The 22,078-nt window shown below is 38.1% G+C and overlaps 1 protein-coding gene across 8 annotated transcripts in view; it reads right to left on the bottom strand.

Annotated features, from left to right (window-relative positions):
- LOC119531699 (5-formyltetrahydrofolate cyclo-ligase) overlaps window positions 1-22,078 on the bottom strand; it is a 65,211-nt gene that overhangs the window by 33,389 nt on the left and 9,744 nt on the right. For 4 of the 8 annotated variants that reach the window (XR_005216386.1, XR_005216387.1, XR_005216388.1 and 1 more), the window contains exon 3: window positions 19,907-20,981. Coding sequence is in view for 3 of the 8 variants with exons in the window: in XM_037833254.1 (XP_037689182.1) it covers window positions 68-329 (262 nt within the window). In the remaining 5 variants the exon portion in view is untranslated. Of the gene's footprint in view, window positions 1-67; window positions 330-1,212; window positions 2,309-2,438; window positions 3,669-5,277; window positions 5,440-19,906; window positions 20,982-22,078 lie in introns of those variants that run through there. The other 4 variants (XM_037833255.1, XM_037833256.1, XR_005216390.1 and 1 more) reach the window with 4 other exon arrangements.

The following is a 22,078-nucleotide window of genomic DNA, read 5'->3' as shown; positions in this document are numbered from 1 at the left end:
GAAATACAAAATCTTCCCCATAGAAAATCGGCTCCTGCTGAGCCAGTTCTAACACCGTAACACTCACCTGTTGAAAAGGCCTCCTCCCGAACCTCATCCTCACCAGGCTGGTGAATATTCCAGGATGTTTTGGGAAGTGAAGAAATTTCATCAGGTGATGCTAATTTCACCATATCCATGTGATTGCTCTGGAATTGGTACCGTGGGATGAAGCAGGTTTTCCCTCGTTGGAATATGTCCTTGATGATCTCTTCTGTCTCAATTTCATCTTGCATGCTCAGAAAGATGGAGATTCTTTTGGATTTCTGATATTGACTATGGGCAATCACCTAAAAGGGAAATGGCCATTACAGTTTACAAGATTACACTTTTTAAAACAAGCAACTCCCCTTAACAGTCTCTCCCTTCTCTCTCAGCCTTCTGCAACTTGTTCAGCTATAGGGGCAGAGAGAGGGAGGGAGGGAGGGAGGGAGGGAGGGAGAGAGAGAGAGAGAGAGAGAGAGAGAGAAAGTGGGTCAGACAATAATGAGTCCTGAAGCCAGACTTTTAGTTCTGGATCTAATACTTACTTCTCTGATCTCTTTACACCTCTCAGGCTCACTCGCTCTAGTGCTTATGAAAGAGTCACACTCGCCAGACCTGCTGTCTGCCTCAAGAATTCCAGAACACTTGGTCCCCGCCTTCCCGTTTTTAGTAGTCTTCAGTCATCCCACATGATTCCCCAGTTTCTTTGCTTTATTTTAACCCCAAACCTTAGATCCCCCAAGTTTCTTTACTCCTAGATTCTCAGGCTTCTCTCTTCCTAAATTTTACCCTTTAAAAGCCCAATCCAAGCCGTAACTTTTTCTCACTTCTGCGAACTCTTACTAAGCTTCTACTGAACACTTAAATATGTATCGTCATGAGTTGATTACCAATTTTTCATGTGTCCTAAAATGTAGTATTCCTAACCTGAATGTAAGTTCCTTGGAAGCAGAGAACTTGCCTCATAATTCTCCCTTAGTTCTATTCACCCCTATCTTGTTTTCTAAAACTCTTCTGTTCAAATGAATGTTAAAATGTTCACAAAGATGGGAGGTGGGGGATCCTGGAGAAGCAAAGACCCTCTAAAAGTAGATGCCAAGTTGTGAGAGGTGGACCTGAGTGAAAGAATGTCTTCATATTCAATTTAATCATTCATCAAGCAGGAGAAGGGAGCAGAGTTTTACTTACCAAAGAAAAGTAACAACATCAGGAACTTAGGCTCAGAAATTAGCCCTTAGCTCCCTTTTCACTTCCTATTCTGTTCTTTCCTGTAGTCAGAGCTATAAAGAAAAAGATACTGCAAAATCAGCTTATCAATATGACTGGCAGAAAAATACAGGTACCGAAAGTCAAGTTATTCCTAATAAAAAGGGATGCACAGAAATTAAGTAGATAGAGTGCACCAACCAGTGCTAAGAAATGAAAATGTTTTCTTTAATGTGGAATCTAGAAAATCAAGAGCTAAAAGAATTAAAATCTAATGAAACTGTGCATACACATTTATCTATCTTCCTTCTTCAAAACCCATTTATATAACAATAAAGAAGCACAAAAAAGTAAAATTCCTTACAGCATCAAGAACAAGAGAATAGAAATTTGACTAACTTCATGCAACACAGAGTAGATGAAACAGCATTTACAGACAAAACAGCAACAGATCACAACACTCAGAGAACATGGATATGGTTGAGAATCCATCCATTCCATGGAATCCCAAAGTGACTACAAAAAGCAGTGGAAACCCCCATTATCTATCACATTGTCATTCATAAATAAGTACAGACAACAAAGTACCATCAAACATTTTGGAAAATCAAAGCACAGAATAGAAGTATGAAAATAACATAAGAAAAAAATGACTTGGGAGGAAACTGAGATAATTCAGAGAACAGACAATGCTTTTTAAAAATCTAATTAACTTTCTCAGATAGACTCAAGAAGATAATTGCCTCTATAAAACAACAATAGGCTGCTATGGGAAGGAAGCAATCAGAGAATAAGAAATAATAATTGGAAATTAAACTTAAGATTGTCAAAATTAAAATAATTCAGGAGAAAGAGTAAGGGGAAAAACAGAGAAATAGGAGAACTGATGAAAATATGTTAAGACATAGGAGATCGCTGTAGGATTTTTACTATATGACTAATAAGAATTAAAGTCCCAAAGGAGAAGAAATAATCAAATATATAATGGAAAATTAAAGATTCAAGTCTTCATCTGAATAGAGGCCACAGTACTGAGGATAATGAGGAAAAATAATTTTAAATTTGGAATCCAAACTATCAATCAAGTGAGAGCATTTAAAAAAGACATTTCCTAATGTATGAAGTATTTAAAAGTTTGCCTTCTATACACATTTTCTCAAAAAAAAAAAAAAAATTACTTGAGAATGTACTCAAATAAAAGGGGGGAGGGGGGAGGGGGGAGACAACGACAACACAACAAAGAATCCAAGAAAGAGGAAGGCAGTGATTTCAAGAAACAGCCCTAACCCAGAAATATAGTAAGAAGGACCCCAGGACAATGGCTGTGCAACATCAGATGGGGAGATAGGGGGGTGAGAGTATTTTCAAGAAGAAAGTGGGTTCATTTTAACAGACAAAATGACTAATGATCGAGTTAAAAGATAAAGGCAAACTCGTTTAGTCAAAAATGAAAAATAAAGCAATTAGAAACTCCTAGAAAAGCAAAGAGCTACATTAAAAATTTATAATCCAAATAGGAACAAACTAAAACATGTCATGAGTTTGAGCAATTGGTAGAATATAAGAAAAAATATGTGATATTGGCACTTGATAACATTTCCCTTCAAGCCACACAGATCTAGTGACAAAGAAATGTATCCTTTTCTTATAAAGTCAATCATACAATTTGGTTTAATAGTGAATAATATTCCCATAATCAAAATAACCATAAATTCTGTTTACTGAAATTTCAAATTTGGAAATCAGCCACAGATAATGCTCAGCAGACTCATAATATTTACAGAAAATAACTCAAACATTATAAAACTTGACAATGTAAGTATAACAACGTAGGTGTTTAGAAGTTGTGAGATGGAGATGAAGAAGGCAATAAAGGGGTGTTAATTTCATTTTTAGTCAACGTGCCCAGATAGGACATAAAGTTTAATTTCTTTACCATACATTTATTATTTTCCAATAAATTTCTAAATAATAAAAATGGTGTTGTGCCAATAAGACTAAATGGGTGTTTTGTCCAATTATCAGGAGAGAGGCATCACTTAATACCTTTATTGAACATTTACTATGGCAAAACACTGTTCTAGTCACAGTACATTTCTTTAACTCTGCTTTATATTGATGTTTCAAGACATGATCCACTGGTTCATCATGAACTCAATAGTGGGGTACAATCATCATTTTTAAATTAAATACAACAGAATAAAACATATTAAAGTTTACTGAACATAGTAAGAGTAAACACTGCATTATGAAACTTATTTCTTGTATGGGTATGTTTGTTTGTATGGGGCAAATTGTAGATTACTGAGGGTCATGGATCTTCTTTTTAATTTTTCTCTCTCCTCCGCTGATGCCAGTCCTCAGGTGTCACCCTCTTGCTATCAGTGGCTCTGCCTCTGTGTATTTACTATTCCCACCTGGAGTTTATGCATTCTAGTCTGCAACAGACAAAGAAACCAAGCTGAATTCATCTTTATTTCCCCCCTCTCCTCCAAAATCTGCCCCAACTCCTACATTCCTCGTGGCCTCGTAATGTTTACACCATCCTCTCAAGCTTTAAATTTTGGAATCATAGCTGCTTCTCCCTCTTCCAGTCCTCTCTAACTTCAATTCAATCACTTGCCAAGTCCTACTGATTTTCATTGCACAGTCCCCCATTTAACCGTTTTTTTTTTCCCTCATCTCTACTGCCAGTGCCTTGTTTTGCACCTTTATTACCACACCTGAATTATCACAACAGCCCCCTTACTTTCTCTTTCTCCCCTCCCCAACCTATTTTCCAAAATGCTTACCAATATACTCTTCCTAAAGAATATATTAAAAATATTTAAAGCACTGAATACATCACTTTAACCCTAACAAATCTACATGGTTGATATTATCCTGATTTACAGAAAAGAAATCAGAGATTAGGATACTTGCCCAAGCCTAAATACAGCTAATAAGCAGTGGAGCCAAATTAAATCTAGATCCATGTGGTTCCAAAGCCTATTTTAAATTGTTTCTGTTCTGTCTTTCCTAAATATCCCTGAATATATTTTTCCTCCCCATCTTTACCTTCACCTGACAAAACTCATCTTGTCCTGCAAAATTTATATCAAACATCTCCCTTTGAAAAGCTTTCCTATTACCCCTCCCCCAGGCTATGTTCCACTGCTTTAGTATTTACCTTTATCATTTGCCTTTACTGTTTCCTTTTCTAGACTCTCCTTTAGGACAATGACCACATCTTTTTCCATTCCCTACAATCCCAGTATATAGCAGACTGTGGACTATATAAGTGTTCCAAATATATAAATGAACTAATTTTAAGCACCTAGAGTGTAAGGACAAGTTTGTATACTTCTCCACATCCACTAAAAGCTCCCAGCAATACCTTCATAATAGCCAAAATAATTCAGTTTGATTGAATAAACTAACATTTGCACAGATTCCCTCAGACACACCCAGATCTATGGAGATGGGGGAAAAAAGAGTGTATTTGCTCTACTGCTTTACTTCACGAGAATCTTAAATTGAGAAAGCAATGGATGTTATAGCAGTACGGGATAATTAAGAAATTCTTATGGTATATTTAATATCAGGGACATCAAGGAAAGGAATTCCCATGTTAAACTCCAAATATTATACATCAATGTCTCTGCCAGAGACAAGATGTTATGGCAGACAGATCATCAGTCTGATTTACAATACAATTACTAACATGCAATTTTTCATGGGATGTGGCTCTTGTGTGTGTGGGTGCGCGTGCTCTGGTGTCTAACAGGAATTAGTCTCACAGACATCTTTAGAACATGACTTAATGACAGGATACAACTTCCATTTTACTGTTAAGGAGACTGACATCACATGAATAGACTGAAAATATACAGCAAGTCAGTGAAAGTCTTAGAAACAAAACCGAGATCTTCTGATGAATAAACAGGGGACCTCACTCATTTCACTAATTTCTCTCTTCTGCTTACGACCTTCTCATACAGCCTGAGCATGATAACCAGTTCTTTGTTTCATTAATTCAAAAAAGTATTTAGGGGTGATGTTACCAACCTGGCAATGTAAGACATGCCCTGAAAGAACCTCCCCAGAGGTTCAGTGAATGAAAGGAGAAATCCCACTTGCTTAGAACTCTGGAGGACAGTAGAAATGAGAAGTACTCCACAAATCCTGAATCAAACAAAGAGAAAAATAGGTAAGAAACTTCCATCCCGACCCGCCAATCTTCTTCCCTCCACCTCATTTGGTCCGCACGGCTTAGGAGTTGCTTGGAAGCAGCAGCCCAGATCCCTCCCTCCCACCAGGGACAGACTACAAAGCCACTCACAGCAGTGAGTTAGAACTCCACATATATCCAGGCACAGGGACCCAAGGCCACAGAGATGCAGGGCGGGACAAAGGTCACTAAGGATGCTGCACACAAAAGGGCCACCAGACAGTGGGAGAGAGACTGCAGTAGAATGGCAGCTGTCAAGTGGTGTACTCCCTCAATCCAGTTACTGTAAGCTGGGCCACATAAATGCATAATAGACTTTTCTGAACTTACACACCTTTCTGAATTAACCCCATCCCCCGGGCAGGATACCCTAACAGAGAAGAAACTGGAGGCAGAAAAGCCTCACAGAGAGAGAAAAAAAAGGGGTGGGTGGGTGTTTAAACTGAACTGCTATAACACCAGAGGGTCCCAGAACTGAAAAGTATAAAGAAAACAGGGCACTGAGTTAGGGAGAGAATTTAAACAAATAATAGGAGCTGGGGAGAAAATTCTGCACAAAAACAAACAGATCAAAATTCCCAGAGAAGGAAAAGAGGAAAGGAAGCTTTCTCCTGGATGAAACAATATGCAAAAAGTACAATCTTAAAAATTGTACAACATATCCAGAACAAAAATCAGATGAAGAAAAGAGAAGAAAATCTGATCAAACTTGGGCTATTTTAAAGGTCCAGAGTAATTCGGACCAAGCATTAAAGAAGAGCCACAATACAAAGCCAATCAACAATAAAACCCTAGCAAGAGGGAGAAACTGACCTTCAAAATTACCTCATCAAGATAATCAGATGCCTAGACATCAGCAACAAATTACAAGTTATACTAAGAAACAGGAAGTTATGCTCAGTCAAGAAAAGAAATTAAAACTTCAGAGGATACACAGAATTTGGAACAACTTAATCAAACAAGTTGAAACAAAACCCTAAATCAATTCAAGGAGATGAAGGAAAATATTATGCATAAAGAGATAAAAGATATTAAGAAGACAATGTGTCAGCATAAAGAAGAATGTGAAAGTATAAAAAAAATAACAGAAATTATGGGGATTAAAGGCACAAGAGCAGAGATTAAAAATACACTAAAGGCAAAGAACAGCAGATGTGAACTGGCAGAAGAAAGAATCAGTGAACTAGAAGACAAAACAATCAAAATCATACAGTCAGAAGAACAAATAGAGAAAAGAATAGAAAAATTGAGCAGTGTCTCAGGGATTTAAGTGATAGTGTGAAGCACACAAACATACACATCATGGATGTCCCAGAAGAAGATGTAAATATACATCCCAACTCTATGGAAGATATAAATATACATGTCCAAGAAGCACAGTGTACTCCATAAAGAACTACTCATAGAACTACTCTGAAACACATACTAATCAGACTGTCAAATGCCAAAGATAAAGAGAGAATCATGAAAACAGCAAGAGAAAAAGCGATTTGTCACATAAAAAGAAACTGTAATAAGACTAAGTGCCAATTTCTCATCAGAAACTATGGATATGAGAAGGCAATGGTATGGTATATTTAACATACTGAAAGAGATAAATTGCCAGCCAAAATTCTTTTCAGTTTCTGGCAAAACTGTCCTTCGAAGATGAGGGAGAGTTTAAAATATTCACAGACAAACAGAAACCATCAACAAAAGACCTACCCAACAAGAATCATTAAAGGGAGTTCTGCAGGTTGAAAGGAAAAGACAGGAGAGTGGCTTGGAATAGTGTGAAGAAATGAAGATCATCAGAAAGGATAACCAAAAGGGCAAATGCAAAACCAGATAGTACTGTATCCTCAATATGCAACTCTACTCTTTAATTCATATAAGAAGCAGAATATAACTGAACAAGAAAAAGGCATATCTTGTGATAACAGACACATAAAATATAAAGTTGTAAAGTGGGACAAAACAACATAAAGAGGGGAAACAGAGGGAAATGGGAGCAGAGAACATGTATGCAATTGATGTTACGTTGATTACTTTTCAACCTGTAGGTTATAGATGTAGGTTGTACAATATAAATCCACAGTGACCACAAAGAAATTATTTAAAAAAATATACAGAATCAGAAATGAAAAAGAGATCAGTCAGATACATCACAAAAGATCAACTATACAGAAAAGGAGGTTGCTATAAAGGGAGAGGCAAAATAAAATAAAAAAGATAGGACATACGAAAACACCAAATGGCTGAATTAAGTACTGCCTTTACAGCAGTACCACTGAATGTTAATGGATTAAATTCTCCAATCAAAAGACACAGAGTGGCAGAACAGATAAAAGAAGCATGATCCAATTACTGTATATGTTGTTTACAAGACACTCACCTTAGACACAAAGATGCAAATAAGTTGAAAGTGAAAGGTTGGAAAAAGATATTCCATGCAAATAGCAAATAGTAATCAAAAAAGAGCTGGAGTAGCTGTACTAAAATCAGACAAAATACACTTTAAGTCAAAAGCTGTTATAAGAGACAAAAAGGACTCTATATATTAATAAAGGGGACAATTCAGCAAAAAAAATAATAATCATAAATATTTATGTAGTTAACCATGGTGCCCCAAAATACATAAGGCAAAGACAGGCAAAACCAAAGGGAGAAATAGACATCTCTACAATAAAAGGTGGGGACTTCAATATACCACTCATTTCAATAGACAGAAAATCTAGACAAAGGATCAATAAGGAAACAGAGAACATGAATAATATGATAAATGAACTAGATGTAACAGACATATGCAGAACATAGCATCCCAAAACAGCAGGATATACATTCTTCTCAAGTGCTCATGGATCATTCTCCAGGACAGACCACATGTTGGCTCACAAAACAATCTCAATAAATTTTAAAAGATAGAAATTATACAAAGCATCGTCTCTGACTACAATGCAAGGAGTCTGAAAATCAGTAACGGGGAAAACTGGAAAATCCACAAATTTATGGAGGTTAAACAATACACTCTTAATACGTGAAAGAAATTGCAAGAGAATTCAGTAAATATCTTGAGAAGAATGAAAATAAGAACATGAAATATCAAAAACTGTGGGATGCAACGAAGGCAGTGCTGAGAGGGAAATTTACAGCCCTAAAAGCTTACATTTAAAAAGAAGATAGAGCTAAAGTCAAAGAACTAACTGCACACCTGGAGGAATTAGAAAAAGAAAAGCAAATTAATCCCAAAGCAAAGAGAAGGAAAGAAATAACAAAGACCAGACCAGAAATAAATGAAATTGAGAATTAAAAAAAAAAAAATAGAATTAACAAAACCAAAAGTTGGTTCTTTGAGATGAATAAAATTGTCAAACCCTTTACACTGACAAAGAAAAAGAAAAAAAAGACTCAAGATCAGAAATCTGACTTCACAGAAATGAAAAGGATCATAAGAGGATACTATAAATTGCCGTATGCCAGCAAATTAGACAAATTAGATGAAATGAACAAATTCCTAGAAACACACAAACCACCTACGCTGACTCAAGAAGGAACAGAAGGCGGGGCAAGATGGCAGACTGGTGAGCTGTATGTTTTAGTTACTCCTCCAGGAAAGTAGGTAAAAAGCCAGGAACTGCGTGGACTGGACACCACAGAGCAATCTGTCTTTGGGCATACTTCATACAACACTCATGAAAACGTGGAACTGCTGAGATCAGCGAAATCTGTAAGTTTTTGCGGCCAGGGGACCCGCGCCCCTCCCTGCCAGGCTCAGTCCCGGGGGAGGAGGGGCTGTCAGCTCCAGGAAGGAGAAGGGAGAATTGCAGTGGCTGCTCTTATCGGAAACTCATTCTACTGATTCAAACTCCAACCATAGATAGACTGAGGCCAGACACCAGAGACTCTGAGAGCAGCCAGCCCAGCAGAGAGGAGACAGGCATAGAAAAAAAACAACACGAAAAACTCCAAAATAAAAGCAGAGGATTTTTGGAGGTCTGGTGAACACAGAAAGGGGAAGGGCGGAGATCAGGCCTTGAGGCGCATATGCAAATCCCGAAGCAAGGCTGATCTCTCTGCCCTGGGCACCTTTCCTTAATGGCCCTGGTTGCTTTGTCTATTAGCATTTCAATAACCCATTAGATCTCTGAGGAGGGCCGTTTTTTTTTTTTTTTTTTTTTTTTTTTTATAAATCCTTTTTGCTTTTTCTAAAACAATTACTCTAAGAAGCTCAATACAGAAAGCTTCAAAGAATTGAAATTTGGGCACGTCAAGTCAAGAGCAGAACTAAGAGAGCTCTGAGACAAAAGGCAATAATCCAGTGGCTGAGAAAATTCACTAAACAACACAACTTCCCAAGAAAAGGGGGGTGTCCGCTCACAGCCACCATCCTGGTGGACAGGAAACACTCCTGCCCATCGCCAGCCCCATAGCCCAGAGCTGCCCCAGACAACCCAGTGTGACGGAAGTGCTTCAAATAACAGGCACACACCACAAAACTGGGCGTGGACATTAGCCTTCCCTGCAACCTCAGCTGAATGTCCCAGAGCTGGGAAGGGGGAGCAGTGTGAATTAACAGAGCCCCATTCAGCCATCATTTGAGCAGACTGGGAGCCTCCCAACACAGCCCAGCAGCCCAGAACTACCCTGGGGGGACGGCACTCACCTGTGACATAGCACAGTCATCCCTCAACAGAGGACCCGGGGTGCACAGCCTGGAAGAGGGGCCCACTTGCAAGTCTCAGGAGCCATACGCCAATACCAAAGACTTGTGGGTCAGTGGCAGAGACAAACTGTGGCAGGACTGAACTGAAGGATTAGACTATTGCAGTAGCTTTAAAACTCTAGGATCATCAGGGAGATTTGATTGTTAGGGCCACCCCCCCTCCCCAACTGCCCAGAAACACGCCCCACATACAGGGCAGGCAACACCAACTACACACGCAAGCTTGGGACACCAATTGGGCCCCACAAGACTCACTCCCCCACTCACCAAAAAGGCTAAGCAGGGGAGATCGGGCTTGTGGAGAACAGGTGGCTCGTGGACGCCACCTGCTGGTTAGTTAGAGAAAGTGTACTCCACGAAGCTGTAGATCTGATAAATTAGAGATAAGGACTTCAACTGGTCTACAAACCCTAAAAGAACCCTATCAAGTTCAGCAAATGCCACGAGGCCAAAAACAACAGAAAATTATAAAGCATATGAAAAAACCAGACGATATGGATAACCCAAGCCCAAGCACCCAAATCAAAAGACCAGAAGAGACACACCACCTAGAGCAGCTACTCAAAGAACTAAAGATGAACAATGAGACCCTAGTACGGGATATGAAGGAAATCAAGAAGACCCTAGAAGAGCATAAAGAAGACATTGCAAGACTAAATAAAAAAATGGAGGATCTTATGGAAATTAAAGAAACTGTTGACCAAATTAAAAAGATTCTGGACACTCATAGTACAAGACTAGAGGAAGTTGAACAACGAATCAGTGACCTGGAAGATGACAGAATGGAAAATGAAAGCATAAAAGAAAGAATGGGGAAAAAAATTGAAAAACTCGAAATGGACCTCAGGGATATGATAGATAATATGAAACGTCCGAATATAAGACTCATTGGTGTCCCAGAAGGGGAAGAAAAGGGTAAAGGTCTAGGAAGAGTATTCAGAGAAATTGTTGGGGAAAACTTCCCAAATCTTCTAAACAACATAAATACACAAATCATAAATGCTCAGCGAACTCCAAATAGAATAAATCCAAAAAAACCCACTCCGAGACATATACTGATCACACTGTCAAACATAGAAGAGAAGGAGCAAGTTCTGAAAGCAGCAAGAGAAAAGCAATTCACCACATACAAAGGAAACAGCATAAGACTAAGTAGTGACTACTCAGCAGCCACCATGGAGGCAAGAAGGCAGTGGCACGATATATTTAAAATTCTGAGTGAGAGGAATTTCCAGCCAAGAATACTTTATCCAGCAAAGCTCTCCTTCAAATTTGAGGGAGAGCTTAAATTTTTCACAGACAAAGAAATGCTGAGAGAATTTGCTAACAAGAGACCTGCCCTACTGGAGATACTCAAGGGAGACCTACAGACAGAGAAACAAAGACAGGACAGAGAGACCTGGAGAAAGGTTCAGTACTAAAGAGATTCGGTATGGGTACAATAAAGGATATTAATAGAGAGAGGGAAAAATATGGCAAACATAATCCAAAGGATAAGATGGCCGATTCAAGAAATGCCTTCACGGTTTTAACGTTGAATGTAAATGGATTAAACTCCCCAATTAAAAGATATAGATTCGCAGAATGGATCAAAAAAAATGAACCATCAATATGTTGCATACAAGAGACTCATCTTAGACACAGGGACACAAAGAAACTGAAAGTGAAAGGATGGAAAAAAATATTTCATGCAAGCTACAGCCAAAAGAAAGCAGGTGTAGCAATATTAATCTCAGATAAAATAGACTTCAGATGCAGGGATGTTTTGAGAGACAAAGAAGGCCACTACATACTAATAAAAGGGGCAATTCAGCAAGAAGAAATAACAATCGTAAATGTCTATGCACCCAATCAAGGTGCCACAAAATACATGAGAGAAACATTGGCAAAACTAAAGGAAGCAATTGATGTTTCCACAATAATTGTGGGAGACTTCAACACATCACTCTCTCCTATAGATAGATCAACCCCAATAAGGAAATTGAAAACCTAAACAATCTGATAAATGAATTAGATTTAACAGACATCTACAGGACATTACATCCCAAATCACCAGGATACACATACTTTTCTAGTGCTCACGGAACTTTCTCCAGAATAGATCATATGCTGGGACATAAAACAAGCCTCAATAAATTTAAAAAGATTGAAATTATTCAAAGCACATTCTCTGACCACAATGGAATACAATTAGAAGTCAATAACCATCAGAGACTTAGAAAATTCACAAATACCTGGAGGTTAAACAACACACTCCTAAACAATCAGTGGATTAAAGAAGAAATAGCAAGAGAAATTGCTAAATATATAGAGACGAATGAAAATGAGAACACAACATACCAAAACTTATGGGATGCAGCAAAAGCAGTGCTAAGGGGGAAATTTATAGCACTAAACGCATATATTAAAAAGGAAGAAAGAGCCAAAATCAAAGAACCAATGGATCAACTGAAGAAGCTAGAAAATGAACAGCAAACCAATCCTAAACCAAGTACAAGAAAAGAAATAACAAGGATTAAAGCAGAAATAAATGACATAGAGAACAAAAAAACAATAGAAAGGATAAATATCACCAAAAGTTGGTTCTTTGAGAAGATCAACAAGATTGACAAGCCCCTAGCTAGACTGACAAAATCAAAAAGAGAGAAGACCCATATAAACAAAATAATGAATGAAAAAGGTAACATAACTGCAGATCCTGAAGAAATTTAAAAAATTATAAGAGGATATTATGAACAACTGTATGGCAACAAACTGGATAATGTAGAAGAAATGGACAATTTCCTGGAAACATATGAACAACCTAGACTGACCAGAGAAGAAATAGAAGACCTCAACCAACCCATCACAAGCAAAGAGATCCAATCAGTCATCAAAAATCTTCCCACAAATAAATGCCCAGGGCCAGATGGCTTCACAGGGGAATTCTACCAAACTTTCCAGAAAGAACTGACACCAATCTTACTCAAACTCTTTCAAAACATTGAAAAAAATGGAACACTACCTAACTCATTTTATGAAGCTAACATCAATCTAATACCAAAACCAGGCAAAGATGCTACAAAAAAGGAAAACTACCGGCCAATCTCCCTAATGAATATAGATGCAAAAATCCTCAACAAAATAATTGCAAATCGAATCCAAAGACACATTAAAAAAATCATACACCATGACCAAGTGGGGTTCATTCCAGGCATGCAAGGATGGTTCAACATAAGAAAAACAATCAATGTATTACAACACATTAAAAACTCGAAAGGGAAAAATCAATTGATCATCTCAATAGATGCTGAAAAAGCATTTGACAAAATCCAACATCCCTTTTTGATAAAAACACTTCAAAAGGTAGGAATTGAAGGAAACTTCCTCAACATGATAAAGAGCATATATGAAAAACCCACAGCCAGCATAATACTCAATGGTGAGAGACTGAAAGCCTTCCCTCTAAGATCAGGAACAAGACAAGGATGCCCGCTATCACCACTGTTATTCAACATTGTGCTGGAAGTGCTAGCCAGGGCAATCCGGCAAGACAAAGAAATAAAAGGCATCCAAATTGGAAAAGAAGAAGTAAAACTGTCATTGTTTGCAGATGATATGATCTTATATCTAGAAAACCCTGAGAAATCGACGATACACCTACTAAAGCTAATAAACAAATTTAGCAAAGTAGCGGGATACAAGATTAATGCACATAAGTCAGTAATGTTTCTATATGCTAGAAATGAACAAACTGAAGAGACACTCAAGAAAAAGATACCATTTTCAATAGCAACTAAAAAAATCAAGTACCTAGGAATCAACTTAACCAAAGATGTAAAAGACCTATACAAAGAAAACTACATAACTCTACTAAAAGAAATAGAAGGGGACCTTAAAAGATGGAAAAATATTCCATGTTCATGGATAGGAAGGCTAAATGTCATTAAGATGTCAATTCTACCCAAACTCATCTACAGATTCAATGCAATCCCAATCAAAATTCCAACAACCTACTTTGCAGACTTGGAAAAGCTAGTTATCGAATTTATTTGGAAAGGGAAGATGCCTCGAATTGCTAAAGACACTCTAAAAAGAAAAACGAAGTGGGAGGACTTACACTCCCTGACTTTGAAGCTTATTATAAAGCCACAGTTGCCAAAACAGCATGGTACTGGCACAAAGATAGACATATAGATCAATGGAATCGAATTGAGAATTCAGAGATAGACCCTCAGATCTATGGCCGACTGATTTTTGATAAGGCCCCCAAAGTCACCGAACTGAGCCATAATGGTCTTTTCAACAAATGGGGCTGGGAGAGTTGGATATCCATATCCAAAAGAATGAAAGAGGACCCCTACCTCACCCCCTACACAAAAATTAACTCAAAATGGACCAAAGATCTCAATATAAAAGAAAGTACCATAAAACTCCTAGAAGATAATGTAGGAAAACATCTTCAAGACCTTGTATTAGGAGGCCACTTCCTAGACTTTACACCCAAAGCACAAGCAACAAAAGAGAAAATAGATAAATGGGAACTCCTCAAGCTTAGAAGTTTCTGCACCTCAAAGGAATTTCTCAAAAAGGTAAAGAGGCAGCCAACTCAATGGGAAAAAATTTTTGGAAACCATGTATCTGACAAAAGACTGATATCTTGCATATACAAAGAAATCCTACAACTCAATGACAATAGTACAGACAGCCCAATTATAAAATGGGCAAAAGATATGAAAAGACAGTTCTCTGAAGAGGAAATACAAATGGCCAAGAAACACATGAAAAAATGTTCAGCTTCACTAGCTATTAGAGAGATGCAAATTAAGACCACAATGAGATACCATCTAACACCGGTTAGAATGGCTGCCATTAAACAAACAGGAAACTACAAATGCTGGAGGGGATGTGGAGAAATTGGAACTCTTATTCATTGTTGGTGGGACTGTATAATGGTTCAGCCACTCTGGAAGTCAGTCTGGCAGTTCCTTAGAAAACTAGATATAGAGCTACCATTCGATCCAGCGATTGCACTTCTCGGTATATACCCGGAAGATCGGAAAGCAGTGACACGAACAGATATCTGCATGCCAATGTTCATAGCAGCATTATTCACAATTGCCAAGAGATGGAAACAACCCAAATGTCCTTCAACAGATGAGTGGATAAATAAAATGTGGTATATACACACGATGGAATACTACGCGGCAGTAAGAAGGAACGATCTGGTGAAACATATGACAACATGGATGAACCTTGAAGACATAATGCTGAGCGAAATAAGCCAGGCACAAAAAGAGAAATATTATATGCTACCACTAATGTGAACTTTGAAAAATGTAAAACAAATGGTTTATAATGTAGAATGTAGGGGAACTAGCAGTAGAGAGCAATTAAGGAAGGGGGAACAATAATCCAAGAAGAACAGATAAGCTATTTAACGTTCTGGGGATGCCCAGAAATGACTATGGTCTGTTAATTTCTGATGGATGTAGTAGGAACAAGTTCACTGAAATGTTGCTATATTATGTAACTTTCTTGGGGTAAAGTAGGAACATGTTGGAAGTTAAGCAGTTATCTTAGGTTAGTTGTCTTTTTCTTACTCCCTTGTTAGGGTCTCTTTGAAATGTTCTTTTATTGTATGTTTGTTTTCTTTTTAACTTTTTTTTTCATACAGTTGATTTAAAAAAGAAGGGAAAGTTAAAAAAAAAAAAAAGAAAAAAGAAAAAAGACAAACAAGGAAAAAAAAAAAAAAAAAAGATGTAGTGCCCCCTTGAGGAGCCTGTGGAGAATGCAGGGGTATTTGCCTACCCCACCTTCATGGTTGCTAACATGACCACAGACATAGGGGACTGGTGGTTTGATGGGTTGAGCCCTCTACCATAAGTTTTACCCTTGGGAGGACGGTTGCTGCAAAGGAGAGGCTATTCTTTGTTGCTCAGATGTGGCCCTCTCTCTCTGGCTAAGCCAACTTGAAAGGTGAAATCACTGCCCTCCCCCGTACGTGGGATCAGACACCCAGGGAAGTGAATCTCCCTGGCAACGTGGAATATGACTCCCGGGGAGGAATGTAGACCCGGCATCGTGGGATGGAGAACATCTTCTTGACCAAAAGGGGGATGTGAAAGGAAATGAAATAAGCTTCAGTGGCAGAGAGATTCCAAAACGAGCCGAGAGATCACTCTGGTGGGCACTCTTACGCACACTTTAGACAACCTTTTTTAGGTTCTAAAGAATTGGGGTAGCTGGTGGTGGATACCTGAAACTATTAAACTACAAACCAGAACCCATGAATCTCGAAGACAGTTGTATAAAAATGTAGCTTATGAGGGGTGACAGTGGGATTGGGAATGCCATAAGGACCAAACTCCACTTTGTCTAGTTTATGGATCGATGTGTAGAAAAGTAGGGGAAGCAAACAAACAGACAAAGGTACCTAGTGTTCTTTTTTACTTCAATTGCTCTTTTTCACTCTATTATTCTTGTTATTTTTGTGTGTGTGCTAATGAAGGTGTCAGGGATTGATTTAGGTGATGAATGTACAACTATGTAATGGTACTGTAAACAATCGAAAGTACAATTTGTTTTGTATGACTGCGTGGTATGTGAATATATCTCAATAAAATGATGATTAAAAAAAAAAAAAAAAAAAAAAAAAAGGAGAGGCTAGGCCTCCCTGTATTTGTGCCTAAGAGTCTCCTCCTGAATGCCTCTTTGTTGCTCAGATGTGGCCCTCTCTCTCTGGCTAAGCCAACTTGAAAGGTGAAATCACTGCCCTCCCCACTACGTGGGATCAGACACCCAGGGAAGTGAATCTCCCTGGCAACGTGGAATATGACTCCCGGGGAGGAATGTAGACCCGGCATCGTGGGATGGAGAATATCTTCTTGACCAAAAGGGGGATGTGAAAGGAAATGAAATAAGCTTCAGTGGCAGAGAGATTCCAAAACGAGCCGAGAGATCACTCTGGTGGGCACTCTTACGCACACTTTAGACAACCTTTTTTAGGTTCTAAAGAATTGGGGTAGCTGGTGGTGGATACCTGAAACTATTAAACTACAAACCAGAACCCATGAATCTCGAAGACAGTTGTATAAAAATGTAGCTTATGAGGGGTGACAGTGGGATTGGGAATGCCATAAGGACCAAACTCCACTTTGTCTAGTTTATGGATCGATGTGTAGAAAAGTAGGGGAAGCAAACAAACAGACAAAGGTACCTAGTGTTCTTTTTTACTTCAATTGCTCTTTTTCACTCTATTATTCTTGTTATTTTTGTGTGTGTGCTAATGAAGGTGTCAGGGATTGATTTAGGTGATGAATGTACAACTATGTAATGGTACTGTAAACAATCGAAAGTACAATTTGTTTTGTATGACTGCGTGGTATGTGAATATATCTCAATAAAATGATGATTAAAAAAAAAAAAAAAAAAAAAAAAAAAAAGGAGAGGCTAGGCCTCCCTGTATTTGTGCCTAAGAGTCTCCTCCTGAATGCCTCTTTGTTGCTCAGATGTGGCCCTCTCTCTCTGGCTAAGCCAACTTGAAAGGTGAAATCACTGCCCTCCCCACTACGTGGGATCAGACACCCAGGGAAGTGAATCTCCCTGGCAACGTGGAATATGACTCCCGGGGAGGAATGTAGACCCGGCATCGTGGGATGGAGAATATCTTCTTGACCAAAAGGGGGATGTGAAAGGAAATGAAATAAGCTTCAGTGGCAGAGAGATTCCAAAACGAGCCGAGAGATCACTCTGGTGGGCACTCTTACGCACACTTTAGACAACCTTTTTTAGGTTCTAAAGAATTGGGGTAGCTGGTGGTGGATACCTGAAACTATTAAACTACAACCCAGAACCCATGAATCTCGAAGACAGGTGTATAAAAATGTAGCTTATGAGGGGTGACAGTGGGATTGGGAATGCCATAAGGACCAAACTCCACTTTGTCTGGTTTATGGATGGATGTGTAGAAAAGTAGGGGAAGCAAACAAACAGACAAAGGTACCCAGTGTTCTTTTTTACTTCAATTGCTCTTTTTCACTCTAATCATTATTCTTGTTATTTTTGTGGGTGTGCTAATGAAGGTGTCAGGGATTGATTTAGGTGATGAATGTACAACTATGTAATGGTACTGTAAACAATCGAAACTACAATTTGTTTTGTATGACTGCGTGGTATGTGAATATATCTCAATAAAATGATGATAAAAAAAAAAAAAAAAAAAAAAAGAGTATGAGAGATGGCCACAGACATAGGGGACTGGTGGTTTGATGGGTTGAGCCCTCTACCATGGGATTTGCCCTTGGGAAGACTGCTGCTGCAAAGGAGAGGCTAGGCCTCCCTATAATTGTGCCTAAGAGCCTCCTCCCGAGTGCCTCTTTGCTGCTCAGATGTAGCCCTCTCTCTCCAGCTAAGCCAACTTGAAAGGTGAAATCACTGACCTCCCCCCCTATGTGGGATCTGACACCCAGGGGAGTGAATCTCCCTGGCAACGTGGAATATGACTCCCAGGGAGGAATGCATACCCGGCATCGTGGGATGGAGAACATCTTCTTAACCAAAAGGGGGATGTGGAAGGAAATGAAATAAGCTTCAGTGGCAGAAAGATTCCAAAAGGAGCTGAGAGGTCACTCTGGTGGGCACTCTTATGCACAATATAGACAACCCTTTTTAGGTTCTAATGAATTGGGGTAGCTGGTGGTAGATACCTGAAACTATCAAACTACAACCCAGAACCAATGAATCTTGAAGACAATTGTATAAAAATGTGGCTTATGAGGGGGGACAGTGGGATGGGGGGGCCACGGGGATCACACTCCCCTTTGTCTAGTTTGTGGATGGATGAGTGGAAAGGTGGGGGAAGGAAACAAACAAACAAACAGACAAGGGCACCCAGTGTTCTTTTTTACTTTAGTTGCTCTTTTTCACTTTAATTATTATTCTGGTTATTTTTGTGAGTGTGGTAATGAGGGTGTCAGGGATTGATTTTGGTGATGAATGTACAACTATGTAATGGTACTGTGAACAATCGAATGTATGATTTGTTTTGTATGACTGTGTGGTATGTGAATATATCTCAATAAAAGGAATATTAAAAAATAAATAAATAAATAAATAAATAAAAATCTAATTAACTTTCTCAGATAGACTCAAGAAGATAATTGCCTCTATAAAACAACAATAGGCTGCTATGGGAAGGAAGCAATCAGAGAATAAGAAATAATAATTGGAAATTAAACTTAAGATTGTTAAAATTAAAACAATTCAGGAGAAAGAGTAAGGGGAAAAACAGAGAAATAGGAGAACTGATGAAAATATGTTAAGACATAGGAGATCGCTGTAGGATTTTTACTATATGACTAATAAGAATTAAAGTCCCAAAGGAGAAGAAATAATCGAATATATAATGGAAAATTAAAGATTCAAGTCTTCATCTGAATAGAGGCCACAGTACTGAGGATAATGAGGAAAAATAATTTTAAATTTGGAATCCAAACTATCAATCAAGTGAGAGCATTTAAAAAAGACATTTCCTAATGTATGAAGTATTTAAAAGTTTGCCTTCTATACACATTTTCTCAAAAAAAAAAAAAAAAATTACTTGAGAACGTACTCAAATAAAAGGGGGGAGGGGGGAGGGGGGAGACAACGACAACACAACAAAGAATCCAAGAAAGAGGAAGGCAGTGATTTCAAGAAACAGCCCTAACCCAGAAATATAGTAAGGAGGACCCCAGGACAATGGCTGTGCAATATCAGATGGGGAGATAGGGGGGTGAGAGTATTTTCAAGAAGAAAGTGGGTTCATTTTAACAGACAAAATGACTAATGATCGAGTTAAAAGATAAAGGCAAACTCGTTTAGTCAAAAATGAAAAATAAAGCAATTAGAAACTCCTAGAAAAGCAAAGAGCTACATTAAAAATTTATAATCCAAATAGGAACAAACTAAAACATGTCATGAGTTTGAGCAATTGGTAGAATATAAGAAAAAATATGTGATATTGGCACTTGATAACATTTCCCTTCAAGCCACACAGATCTAGTGACAAAGAAATGTATCCTTTTCTTATAAAGTCAATCATACAATTTGGTTTAATAGTGAATAATATTCCCATAATCAAAATAACCATAAATTCTGTTTACTGAAATTTCAAATTTGGAAATCAGCCACAGATAATGCTCAGCAGACTCATAATATTTACAGAAAATAACTCAAACATTATAAAACTTGACAATGTAAGTATAACAACGTAGGTGTTTAGAAGTTGTGAGATGGAGATGAAGAAAGCAATAAAGGGGTGTTAATTTCATTTTTAGTCAACGTGCCCAGATAGGACATAAAGTTGAATTTCTTTACCATACATTTATTATTTTCCAATAAATTTCTAAATAATAAAAATGGTGTTGTGCCAATAAGACTAAATGGGTGTTTTGTCCAATTATCAGGAGAGAGGCATCACTTAATACCTTTATTGAACATTTACTATGGCAAAACACTGTTCTAGTCACAGTACATTTCTTTAACTCTGCTTTATATGATGTTTCAAGACATGATCCACTGGTTCGTCATGAACTCAATAGTGGGGTACAATCATCATTTTTAAATTAAATACAACAGAATAAAACATATTAAAGTTTACTGAACATAGTAAGAGTAAACACTGCATTATGAAACTTATTTCTTGTATGGGTATGTTTGTTTGTATGGGGCAAATTGTAGATTACTGAGGGTCATGGATCTTCTTTTTAATTTTTCTCTCTCCTCCGCTGATGCCAGTCCTCAGGTGTCACCCTCTTGCTATCAGTGGCTCTGCCTCTGTGTATTTACTATTCCCACCTGGAGTTTATGCATTCTAGTCTGCAACAGACAAAGAAACCAAACTGAATTCATCTTTATTTCCCCCCTCTCCTCCAAAATCTGCCCCAACTCCTACATTCCTCGTGGCCTCGTAATGTTTACACCATCCTCTCAAGCTTTAAATTTTGGAATCATAGCTGCTTCTCCCTCTTCCAGTCCTCTCTAACTTCAATTCAATCACTTGCCAAGTCCTACTGATTTTCATTGCACAGTCCCCCATTTAACTGTTTTTTTTTTCCTCATCTCTACTGCCAGTGCCTTGTTTTGCACCTTTATTACCACACCTGAATTATCACAACAGCCCCCTTACTTTCTCTTTCTCCCCTCCCCAACCTATTTTCCAAAATGCTTACCAATATACTCTTCCTAAAGAATATATTAAAAATATTTAAAGCACTGAATACATCACTTTAACCCTAACAAATCTACATGGTTGATATTATCCTGATTTACAGAAAAGAAATCAGAGATGAGGATACTTGCCCAAGCCTAAATACAGCTAATAAGCAGTGGAGCCAAATTAAATCTAGATCCATGTGGTTCCAAAGCCTATTTTAAATTGTTTCTGTTCTGTCTTTCCTAAATATCCCTGAATATATTTTTCCTCCCCATCTTTACCTTCACCTGACAAAACTCATCTTGTCCTGCAAAATTTATATCAAACATCTCCCTTTGAAAAGCTTTCCTATTACCCCTCCCCCAGGCTATGTTCCACTGCTTTAGTATTTACCTTTATCATTTGCCTTTACTGTTTCCTTTTCTAGACTCTCCTTTAGGACAATGACCACATCTTTTTCCATTCCCTACAATCCCAGTATATAGCAGACTGTGGACTATATAAGTGTTCCAAATATATAAATGAACTAATTTTAAGCACCTAGAGTGTAAGGACAAGTTTGTATACTTCTCCACATCCACTAAAAGCTCCCAGCAATACCTTCATAATAGCCAAAATAATTCAGTTTGATTGAATAAACTAACATTTGCACAGATTCCCTCAGACACACCCAGATCTATGGAGATGGGGGAAAAAAGAGTGTATTTGCTCTACTGCTTTACTTCACGAGAATCTTAAATTGAGAAAGCAATGGATGTTA

Source organism: Choloepus didactylus, chromosome 4 (assembly GCF_015220235.1).
Source record: "Choloepus didactylus isolate mChoDid1 chromosome 4, mChoDid1.pri, whole genome shotgun sequence".
Taxonomy (NCBI): domain Eukaryota; kingdom Metazoa; phylum Chordata; class Mammalia; order Pilosa; family Megalonychidae; genus Choloepus; species Choloepus didactylus.
Note: the sequence above shows the minus strand (reverse complement) of the source record. Positions and strands in the feature narration are given on the sequence as shown.